This window comes from Ptychodera flava, chromosome 4, assembly GCF_041260155.1.
Source record: "Ptychodera flava strain L36383 chromosome 4, AS_Pfla_20210202, whole genome shotgun sequence".
NCBI classification, from domain to species: Eukaryota; Metazoa; Hemichordata; class Enteropneusta; family Ptychoderidae; genus Ptychodera; species Ptychodera flava.
Window position 1 is genome coordinate 20722010 of NC_091931.1, and position 12500 is coordinate 20734509.

At 38.4% G+C, this 12500-nt stretch overlaps 1 protein-coding gene across 2 annotated transcripts; it reads left to right on the forward strand.

Annotated features, from left to right (window-relative positions):
- The first annotated feature begins 2867 nt into the window (after positions 1 to 2867).
- Positions 2868 to 9308, forward strand: LOC139131149 (malonyl-[acyl-carrier protein] O-methyltransferase-like). Of its 2 annotated transcripts, none has more exons than XM_070697111.1 (5): positions 2868 to 2955; positions 4071 to 4268; positions 5388 to 5698; positions 6812 to 6947; positions 8487 to 9308. In XM_070697111.1, the coding sequence occupies exons 2-5, from the start codon at positions 4094 to 4096 to the stop codon at positions 8648 to 8650; spliced, it is 786 nt and encodes a 261-aa protein (XP_070553212.1). In that variant the 5' UTR covers positions 2868 to 2955; positions 4071 to 4093; the 3' UTR covers positions 8651 to 9308. The 2 variants fall into 2 exon arrangements, with proteins under 2 accessions (XP_070553212.1, XP_070553214.1); XM_070697113.1 differs by having other exon boundaries at positions 6812 to 6994; positions 8487 to 8670.
- The last annotated feature ends 3192 nt before the right edge of the window (positions 9309 to 12500 follow it).

The window sequence follows — 12500 nt, forward strand, 5'->3', positions numbered from 1 at the left end:
ATATCGCTGAAGTAATAAAGAACATTTATAGCGAATCTTATGTACGAAATTCTCTGGTATTTAGAGTAATCTCTAAATGTATGCTGATGTATAAAGATGTGTAAAGGGCACTAATATACACTTCGTAGTTCGTAGTTTTTACAGCCATTGCGCGACCAGCTTGAGCTCTCGGGAACCGTCAATGTGAAATATTTTGTTGTGCAAAAAATTATCATATTTACTAAATAAATACGTTGTATCTTCCCTGATCCTACCTGTGTATTTTGGAAAAAATACTTTCACGTTTCCCATATGAAGAGCAAGTTCGGTAGGAGCACTACGATCAATAACGCAACGCATTTGTCTGTAGCAATAGTCGTGAGTAGTGTGTTGCAGGAAATACGCAGATATGCACATTGTCCTTCTACTACATCGATTCTGAGTCGGGATACTATCGTCGTTTTACAATGAAATCTAACTTTGGGCACGGGTATGCCAAGCAAGACATGTGTTTGAGGTCCTTGACACTGTCTTTGGCGTTTTGCGATAATGCGATTCTCTTTCTGTTTCCTCGTTTCCCAAGGTTTCCCAAAATAAAATTGGTATTGTTATTGTTCACTGAGAAGAAAATCTTTCACTTTTAGGACTTTACTAGTATGAGGGGAAGGCTGCTTCACATATTGATTCAATTGATCTCAATGTAACATGATGTCACGTATCGTGTAGGTAATGATGAATATGAAAACAATCGGTATCATATCGCAGATGTGGTCGGTTGGCCGGGGCTATTTCTGTTAACCAAGAATTTCCACATTGCCATACAGGTCACATATCGTGCTTAGATGCATTTTTCAATGAAGGCGACGGACTCCAATTCATCATAAAATGAATGTAGCTATGCAATTTTTGGACACTTTACATATACTTTAGGCTCCACTTACAAACATCATCTCTGGAGTGGGCGTGAACCTAAAGGGAAGGACTTCCAAAAAATCGAGGACTAGAAAATACTGTAAAATGAAAGGGGTTTTAAAATGAACTGATGCCGCCGATTAGAAGTTACATAATGGACCAATATTAAACACATAGTAACTCAAAAGTAAAGGTTTACAAAATGTTCGCAGTCGTGTAGTAATTGTATACGTTTGTTCAAAAGGATACGTTTTCACACCCTTAAAGGTCAGCGCGAATCACATAAAACTGCTCAAGTCAATTTTTTTGCCATGAGAAAATAGTTTTGTTTAAAGTAGTGCGATTACACTATAAATGATCTAGCAGACTACATTTACCCTCTTGTCAAACGCAGAAGTTTTTTTGGAATTTATGCTTCCAGTCAACAGACGTCACTATTATTTCAAGTATTCTCAAGGTGTTTTGAAACTAAAAGTTGTGAGTTGAGTTGCCAGACTGATTAGGATACCAGTTGGTTCTGACATACTGTGTAGGGCACCCGTGCTATATATCCACACTTGACACGTAGTAACTTCAAGTAGAACAGTACACTCATATCGACTGGCTAATAGGTATTAGCTGAATATACAGTCCACTTAGGCTCGAGTAAGCCAAAACAATTCGTTTATATGCTCTCCAGAAATACACCATTTTCTGAGACTCACAGTGATGGGCCAACGATTAACTAGACGTAAAATTGCTACACTCAAATATAACCAGTGAATATCTACATGATATTCAAGCATTCTCACTTTAGGTCGGGCACAGGCTAACTTGACAAGCTATATGTTAAATTTTAATGGCTATCTTTCAGGGCTGTCTTGCCTACCGTAGAACTTAAAAAACACTCGCTAGATCTTAGACAAGGCATTATGGCAAGTACTTTGCAGTGGTTGTTACTACTGACAGATCCGCTTTTTGATGAATCCTGTTTTGGTAAACACACTTGAGATACTGAGGAATCCTAAATGCATTGTTGCAATTGTAACACAATACAAACGCAAATAGATATTAAGGCTTGTCAGCGACCTATTATGTTTCCATCCACCCCTTCCACGTCAAAATGAATTAATGTTTGAGAGTCAGAAGCGAGGAACCAAATATTGAGAAACAATTTCTTAAAGGTAGAGTGAGCCTTGTGGACAACAGATATTCAGATTGTCGACATTTTACATCTTTTGTCTGATCTACCACTTGTTGGGGCTCACTTTAAAGCTCTTGGAGTATGAAAAAAATCACCGTGTTTTTCGACAATCGAAAATTTAATATTTCTCATTAGAGTTAACACAAAGATGGCGGTCGTATGCTATGTAATTTGCTCCTCTATGGTAGCAAACTTTGCACTGTAACCCCTCATCGTTATTCTTGATTTCGTAAGTTTGAGCAAAAGCTGAAGTCTTCCACTTTCGAGGCGCATACTACCTTAAAGAATAAAGGATACTCGCTCTTTGTCATCACTGTAGGTTGTAGTTCTAAAGATAACAAATGTCATTACTCACTAAACAAAGTAGGTCGAATGCATCAGCTGATGCATAGTGCACTTATTTTCCGGACCCTCGTTGCTGCCTTACAGCACGGGCAATTATTTTACATTTTGCCTTCAACAATTTATGCATCGAAAATCGTCCCACAGATACCAATTAAAGACTTATTTCAACAAGTTTAACCTGAGTACCAGGTAAATGACATGACATATTTCTGCTATGTACACGCACAGTCACCTGTTTTCTAAAATTGCGCTTACGTGCAATTTTAGAAAACAGGTGACAGTGGTATAAGGTAGATTTTGTGCCGAATTCGTTCCGGTTGACTGACTCAAGAAGTTTGAGGCTCCGTCTTAGTTATAAATGTCGAAGTATGGCTATGCCCTTTGCTACCTTGTTTACTCTCACCAGTCAACCTTCTAATAGTCAATGATGTCACGTGATGTGAGAAAATGCTTGAACAATTGTGTCAACGGTATGTCAAAGAACTCAGAAAAAAATCACCACACCAATTACAGCAAAGTCCATAACAAGTAAGCAGGTGGGTAATCTGAATCATTAACACATGCAGTTGAATCGGACTCGGGACTTACATTCTGTACCACCTTGGTAACATACAATAATTGCCACGTTCTGTACAAGCATAATCCCAGCACACGTAGGCAGCGTTCTATCGAGGTCATTCCTCCATAGAGGGCAGGAGAGAGTGGAGGCGAGAATCACTCATGCGCACGGACTATTAAGTATCACAGCGTGGAGATAGAACGTACGTACACTCGAGATGAAAATGTACAAACTTGGGTACACTAATATGCAACATGTCATGATCGATGATGAATGTGGCCACGTAAAGAGGTCGTATAAATGAATGCAGTTGTATCGTACTTCGTGCATTATGTGACTTGACACGGCAACAACGACTTGACACTTCAGGCGCCAGTTGACCTTGAATCCATCAGTGACCCGATTACCGTAACCATGTCATGTCATCCCATGGACAATCAAATAATTCGCTGTGAACAATTTACCTAATCTTCAACCCACACTTAGCTTATTTCAAGTAGATAAGTACATCGCTATTTGACATACATGATCATTTCAGTTAAACATACCCGGGAAGCCTCCGATATAAGTAGGGGAGGGATTAGTTTTTGGGATGGACTATTTGATATACTGGGGGTTTGGCAGAATTTTGGGAAAACTAGCCCAAGAAGTTGTATTTGAAATCCAATCGGGGCAGGACAAATGAAAATGATTACAAGTAAACAAGAAGTAAAAGGGAAATGATGCATCGACAGTTACCTTCTGTCAGCGCTTACGTGTTCGTTGACTGTCAAGTTGAAGTTCACTATCTTGGGGAGCTAAGGCTGACAGAAGGAATGAAAGCACGGAGGCGAGCGATCCTCGACAATCCACGTTTTTGAGATTAGCCGATATAAGGTATAGTGAAATAAATGCAAACGAAGCGGGACTACTATTACATGTAAATCTTAGTCTGGGAAACGAAAGAAGAGTCATACATTCATGAGCAAATGCTATGAGCTTTTTTTACTTTAATGTGAGAAAATATCCACGCATTTTAGGATACCAGATCACTTCTCAAAAAGCGATGTAAAAACATTCTCACAAGTGTTAAAATGTTCGTTTATTTACCAGGACCACGTGCCGAAGTAAACAGGATGAATTTAAGCCGTTTGAAGACATATCATGACACAACGTGTGCAGGCGCTCTTAGGTTCATGGAAGACATCTCTCAGACCATGCAATTTGACCGGAACGAAGCTTTACTGGACGTTGGGTGTGGGTCGGGCTCACTGACGACGCTTTTGTCAAAGCGTGTAGGAAGAGTGACAGGTAATGGTCAACTTATTTTTATTTTATTTTTTTTATTTTATTAATCTCGAACCAACAGGTTGCCCCAATAACAGATTCGTTTGAAATTAAAAATATAATACAAAAACGAAAAATATATAACAGTTACAATGTAAACAAAAAAGACAGGAGAATTCACATAAGAAATAACCAAAAAAACAGCAACACAGCGAAAGACACACAGAAAAACATCCAGAAATGAAATGAAAGACAGGTAAAGTTGTTACCCGAAAAGAAACATACAATAGCGATCACAGGGATAGGATAGGAATGGAGATGGGGTTTTGAAACCACTCCATGAATCACAATAAAAACTGCAGTGAATGGGAATAATTCGGCAGTTGACAACTGGATCCCACCTGGTAACCTGCAAAACCTAATAGTTGACCATTTAGAGGAAGACAAGTGGCCATATAAGGGCTTTATTAAGATGACGACGTCTGCCGTCGACAGAAACTCTATGCTTGGTAGTGCTTTATCACCTAAAATTGTTTAGATTGAAATTCTATACCTAAAATATGCCATATCATATGAGAAAGTGATTTCAGATTATTCACATCAAATTTCCTTCATAAATTCTATTTTTCTGAGAAGAAACTTGACTTAGGTATTCTCGAAAACTTTTCTTTAGGCAGGGCATACTTAAAGCATAGATTTTCATTTCAACTGAAACTTTTCGGTGATAAAGGACTACCATGTGTCAAATTTCTGAAAAACACCCCTATGATCTGGCTACATGACACTATTTCAGTTGTCAGCTATGCAGGGCTTCGCAGGGTACACTGTGGGATCCAGTCTTCAACTGCGGGTTATTTCCCGTCCTCCGGGTTTTTTTAATGGTCCAAGGATTGGTTTACATTCCCAATTCCTATTTCTCTCCTGCCCCTGAATCAGCCCTATTATAACGGCTATGGGTAATGTTTCGTTTTTGCAGTGATTATGTAATTGCCTATTGCGAAAGTCCATATATATATATATATATATATATATATATATATATATATATATATATATATATATATATATATATATATATATATATATATATATATATATATATATATATATATATATTATCTTTTTACTTTGTTCATATAAAAGCGTTGGATGTCTCGCCAGTGATGATCGATGCGGCTGAGAAGAACAACAGAGCTGAGAACATCACCTACAGAGTTGCCGATGCTACAAAGCTTACAACGTTTAGAGAGTACAGGGACAAATTCGACAAAGTCGTGGCATATTTTGTTCTACAGTGGATGAATGACGCCAAAGAGGCCTTGGAAGGTATACACCAGAGTTTGAAACCAGGTGGTCAGTGTTTTGTGAATACGACACAACACAATCCTGACGTGTTTGACACTGTGAACGCCCTTGGCACCTACACTGATTCAAAGTGGTCAACCTTTATGGAGGTAAAGTCTTCGTTTATCAGCAAATATGTCTTTGAAATAACATCATTGGTTTAAAACAATCTCAGATAAATTTGACGGGCGTATGTTACACACGTGGACTTTCATAATAGGCAATTATTTTTCCAATAATGGCACAAATATTAAATCTTCATGATAAGATGAAAACTTGAAATACTTCATTCGGTATTGCATATTACTTAGTCACTGGTTGCAAATAAAGCAAGTCTCTTACGTGTAAAATAATTTGCATAAATTTGAAATGATAGCACTTTTATGTTCAAATCATCTGTAGCAACAATTTGCAGCTATATTCACAGCAAACTCAGGCTTTTCCGTGAAATGGTTTGCAAAAGGTAGTTTGCCAAAGGTTTGCTGCAAATTAGGGTGCAGCTGTGGTAAGCGTTTAGTGAAGCTCAAAATCTTGTTCAAGGCAGGAACATAGAGTGGCAAAGTGTGCAAGTTAGGTCAGCGTGTCACGTTCAGGAAAAGTTTCACGAAAAGAAACTACATCGTATTTCAAGACTAACATGTTAGTGTCCGTAACCATGTTTCACGCTTCAAATACCATTACCACTATGCACTTTAAACTTGACATTCTTCCCTCCAGGAGACCACTACAAGTTTGATGTGAAGATGTGTAAAGTAGATTCAGTAGGTCCGACCTGAATATGCTCTAGTTTTTCATTATATATAGTTTGTGCAGTTGTCTGCGTATTGGTTGAAAAGCAGTCGTCTAAAATATGGTAAATATATTGAGAGGGAGGCGCAAGTTACAAATTACAATATGATATCCCAATCTTGATAGTCTGCATAACAAGAGGCAGCCATTGTGAAAATATCGACAACTAAAGAATCATATATTGTGCCAACAGACAGACAGACACACTCACACACTACATACACACAAAGACAGACAAGCGACTAACATCGGTATGACTTTGCTCTCTCTAGAACACAGTCAATGTCATCAGATACCTAAAGACAACGAAAGCGTATCTTTTCCATTCAACGTACAGTGACATACCACATATTAATCTTATTTCAACCTCCAAATGAAATGTGTCTAAGAAATTCACACTTGTAACCTCAACGCGTTTTTTTTTTATTTTGCAGGGCTATGAATATGCTTACTACCCTTTCCATGGCAACGCCGATGACTACAAACAAATACTGGCTGGCATTGGTTTTAACGACATCGATTGTACACAGAAAGTATTCAAATATCCCTTCAAATATGATGAGGCAAGAGGTAACCTATCAATAGGCTTCATTTTACCTCTCTATCTGGCAGTACACGTAAGACTCTTTCTCTAACTTTGGTACAATTGTATAAGAAATGTGAAATGAGTCATCGGCGAGGGAATTTACCAATTTGAATATTGTACCACATGTCCAGACAGTTAAGAGGGCTCTAGAGATATTTTAGTTTGGCCCCCAACTGTGACGATGCACGAAAGGCGTACAGTAGCAGTCCTGCACATCCAGGCGTCTCTTTGGGTTTCATTGTTCAGCCCCAGGTGAGTGAACGGTATTGGCCCGCAGAGCAGTTTTGGTATTATCAAACTAGATTATATCCGAATAATCCTTTTTAAAAGTATGCTAATGACATGCTGCATGATATGTTGATGACCGCTTAATGTGGTCTAATTCGGGATAGCGCGTCGTCTCTGTCAAGACATGAATGCGTTGGTCAAGTTCAACGATGAACCAACAAAATTAAAGCCTCGACAGTTTGGTCCTCTAGGGGAGGATGAATGAAAAGGAAAGAATAATATACATATAAAAAAGGCCTTATTATAAGAAATGTTTTGTAGAATTCCTGCTTTCGCGAAATGTACTCGAACCATTGGAAATTAAAAGCAGTGTCCTCGGGAAAGCAAAGCATCGTGCTATACCTACCCTGCAGGAAATTGCGACTCTCGGAATTCAAAACAAAATTCACGTACCCTTTATTTTCATCCGTAAAGATCTAAGACTAAGATATAAAAGAAAATTATGTGTGTATTCGTTGATATGTCTTCGGAAATAAGAGTTGATCAATCAGGATCGCTTTCTGCTACTTTTTTTTACCTTGTATTTTATGGAGTACGACCCATCGAAAAACCGCAAAAAAAATGAAAATTAGTCATTTGTAAAAATTTATGGTCAGAGGGTTTTCAATTAGGCTAGTTTGCGCTACCGGGAACACGCCTAAATTTTCATTTTACCTAATCATATACTTCTAAACCTAGCTCGCGTATCGTTTGTGAAGAATCCGAGGCTAGCAAAATGAAAAATATGCACAAATAGTATTAAATGTTCTTTAGGTTAATTAGTGATGAAGGCCAATTCGGAAGAGTATTGACCCATTGGCAAATTCGCGTAGTACCTTGTGATATTCGACTCCGACTGTGAGAACTGTGCAGCCATCGTGGATGAGAAGAGTAGAGAACCATACTGTTTACTTTGGGAATGTGAATGGTGAATGGTGTGGCCAATGGAATGGGCTCTAAAATACCCATTAGATTAGAAATATCCAATATCTGTCTCCTAGGACCTAGTTTCAGCCGATTCTACCGTTAGGTGATTAATATGGCTACAAGGTTGTGAAATCCAAAGAGAACCAAATTACTGTCAAAAGCCAGGCAAATATTCATACTTTGGATAAAAAGGATTTAACAAAAAATGTTGAGGAATGTTGAGATAAAGGAACGCCACAAGCAGGGTCAACCATGAAAGAGTTTTTCATGGACCAATGACAATAACTTATGGTATTGCATTTTCCTTCTCACTCCAACTTCTATTTTAGAATTTTACCCAAGCTTTATGGGTCAACTGGTAAGATTTCCAGAAGATAAAAGAGAAGAATATGCAGAAGAAGCTGTCAATTATGTGTTGGATGCTGGCGACAAAGATGGTGACGAATATTTATGGACAGTTTCTGTTATTACCGCTGTTGCCACAAAGTATTAAACTCTGTAAAATACCTTTTTGACCGCAATGTTAGCACACCGTATCTATCACAAGTTGCGGCTGTTGCAAAATGAACGGCTGCAAGACAGGCGAATATTTAGCCCATTATCAGCAGCACTTCAATTTAACATTATCTTCGTCGAATGATCTATTCGTTCACCGTTGAAGTCACCCATAGACAAGAACTGTAAGCTATAACAAGGAGAACGTGGCACTGTGTTCTTGACTGCACTGATCATAGCGATACTGTAACCCATTCACTCTGAGTATTCAGTACAGTGTAATAATTATAAAACAATGGCAGAGGGTGCGGCTACGTAGTAATACGGCCACAACAGGTTTACGGTGTAGAACTTGACTAGGTTTATTGACTGTGGTGCCGTGCGGGAACGGCCCATCACGGCCGACCCTAGGCCAAGGTGAAAGTGTCTCTCTCGAGACCGTAGGCCTCCGTGAGAGATGGGGCTCTGTGTAAATCAGAATCTCCAGTGCATCCGCCTTAAACACGAAAGTAACCTCAATTTATACATTTACAGTTCTTTGTCGGCTCAATCGTCTTAGAAAGTACAATAAATATAACTTTGAGTTCTACCGACTTTTGAAAAGAAACAATGTACAAGATATCAGTTTACCAACATAATACTATTGTTTAAGATCCAAGCCGTGAAAGTATGAAAAGCACCCTACCCGCGTCTTTCTATTGTCCAACTTTGTACACAAGGGCGTCTATGAATAATCATAAGAATTCATACTACACACGGGTTCCAGAATGGCGTCATTTAAAGAATTGTGAAAATGTATCTTCGCGCCAATTTTGAAAGATATGCGGGACATAATCTCACGCCCATGCGATTTTTAAGAAGGAAAATTTACAGCAAATGAGAAAATTATAGAAATATGATATCGTTCATTCTTCCTAAATGGCTTGCCCTCAAGCCTTACACAGTGTCTCAAATATTCTAATAAGTAACTGAGAAAAATTATAGAAATATGGCAAATATCAAAATACACAAGAAAAAAGTATGTGGAGCTTCCAAAAATAGTCAGTGAAAAGTAACGAAAAACTTCGTAATTGAAATGAAAAGAGAACAATAAGTTTGCATACAAAACGCTCGTAAATTTACAGCAAATGAGAAAATTATAGAAATATGACAACAGAGTGTCAGTCAACGTTGTGATGTCTGCCATATTCATTCAGTATATATAAAGTTAACAATCTAAAGGAGTATATGAATCATAGTTACGTACAACTATTCATGTTACAGTTACCAACAAGTAACTGTGATATGAATATGCAACTTGATTGATCTTTACTCGCGTACATAAAAAAATAATCATTACTACAAGTCGCAGACATTAATATATCGTGCTAGTCGAGCTGAGTGATCCCTTTGCCCTTGCCGTGTCATGTATGCGGTGACGTATTCATCGTGCATTTTGAATATTACCTTATTATTTTGATATCTATTGAATGTGATGTTAAAGTAAAATGCGCCTCGGGGATAGATACTCGGACTCACAAAATTTTCCAATACCTTTCTCGTCTACCGCGGGAGCTCATTCTCAAGCTTTTGGAGTAAGTAAACTTTTCACCATCTACGTTTTGTTAAAATCGAAAATTGGTTTTCCTCTAAAAGTGATTAACATAGGGATGGCTGTCATTTTTGAATTTGATCGGTAAATGCTTGGAAGTTCTTTCTCCAGTAACAAAATTTCCATGGTGACCCTTGGTTTGTATTCGTGGTTAAATATGAGAATGGTTGAAAGTTTTCTTGCGGAAAGTTTGAGAAAATTTTAAGCATTTCATTTTTCAGGCGCATACTACCTTTATGCGCCAGTAGCTGTAACGTTTGGTGTTGTCACTAGTACTAGTTTCTTGGTTCTAACTGACCGTAAAACGCAGTTTCTGGTTCGACTCTGAAAGGCACGGGTCATTTATTGGCCTTATCTCACAGCACATTCACAACACATGTCAATTGAAAATGACCAATTCCATTTAGCTAGCCAATGTCGACAAGACCTACTGCCAGAACCAGAGATTTGGGATTGCCGTTTTTAAATCATATCAAATCGGGACTAGAAGTCATTAGTTTTTACACAGTGCATTGTATTGACAAAGTTGATTATGCTTGTATTTCGCATCCTAAATGGATAAGAATTGGAACGAGTACTAGTTATAAAGGCCAAAAATGACGAGTATAGAATTGCAAAACTAAAGTTGTTGTTCCTTCAACTAGTAGAATATATGATCAAGGTCGCCACTGAAAAATGATCAGCATCAACTATAGAGCTCTCTCTCTCTCTCTCTCTCTCTCTCTCTCTCTCTCTCTCTCTCTCTCTCTCTCTCTCGTCTGTTTGTCTTGTAAGACCTACATACATAGGGTGTTCCAAGAAACGTCATTTATTGTTCAAAAGAAGTAAAAGAGATCATGGTTGTTGTTAATGCAGCAAAATTTATTGAAACAGAAACAAAATACGTCATGAAAAGACGATAATTATAATATGATAATCATGGTGTACGGAACGTGAGAGAATAGATGAGAAATGCATGGTTGTTCGGATGAACGATACCTGCCGCACCTACTAGTATTCGGTCAAGTATGTCGGATTCACATGAATCAGAGTCAACGGGGAATATCGACTTTTGCTAAGCAACAGTGAAAGGCTAGGGGGTCACAAAGACAGAGACTGTGACGCCATCCACATCTCACACCGAGAAATTTACACCAAAACGTTCTCCATGATCTGTCATTCGTGAAAACATCCAGGTAACACATACCACAATGCAACAATCACGACGTCGACTTCGCATTTTGTGGCTGAATCAAATCAAAGACACAAATCAGTGGATGCCGTGTGTTTTGGTACAGAGCGACTTCTCGGTTAAGGTCGAGATACTCCCAATGACTGGCATGGCATGTGATATGATATAAATATTTCGATCAAACATACGTTAAAAATTTTCGTTTGTTCCTCTCTCTCTCTCTCTCTCTCTCTCTCTCTCTCTCTCTCTCTCTCTCTCTCTCTCTCTCTTCCCTTCTTTCCCTTTTCGCTCAGGCCCAGTCTCATTTATCATCCCCCCTCCCATGGGCCGGCGCTACTCAGCCAACACGACACAATAATTTCAAGTGCAATAACAATAAGCCGGCGCACGGCCCGTGGCTTACAAAATAATATTGCAGCTGCTCAATCTCTTTGCGAATGCCTTTAAACTTCACGTCGCCTATACACCTCACCTTTCCCTTAGTGTTTAGTCTGGACATCGAGAAAACAAAAGTAACAGAAAAAATGTACCGTCTCTACTGCAGAGACGTCAACTGTACCACTGTGACGTGATGCGATGCTGGCAGCGACGCTGACAAAAATAATTTTGGCCCCGGTTACTCTGTGTTATGGACTGGACCTATTGAGCCTGCCTTCAGACCATTTTCATAATAAAATAGAATATTTAAATGTTATATCGGATACATGACGCAAACAATGGTAAAAATGCGCGTCCTATTACCCCTACAAGCAGTTTTACGTCTCAAATACGCACTATGGATCATATAGTCTAATAGGGGATTCGATCTCCAATGATGACGATGATGATGCTTAGATATTAAAAAATGAAGATAAATAAAAATATATTTGGACTCAGTAAATTTGTTGTTGTTATTGTTATTGTTGTTGTCGTTGTTGATACTATTTGCAGAAAAGAACAAAGTATGCGCTGCAAAATTCAACACAGCCTAACTATACATGTGCGTTGCAAATTCAACACAGCCTAACTATACATGTGCGTTGCAAATTCAATACAGCCTAACTATACATGTGCGTTGCAAATTCAATACAGCCTAACTATACATGT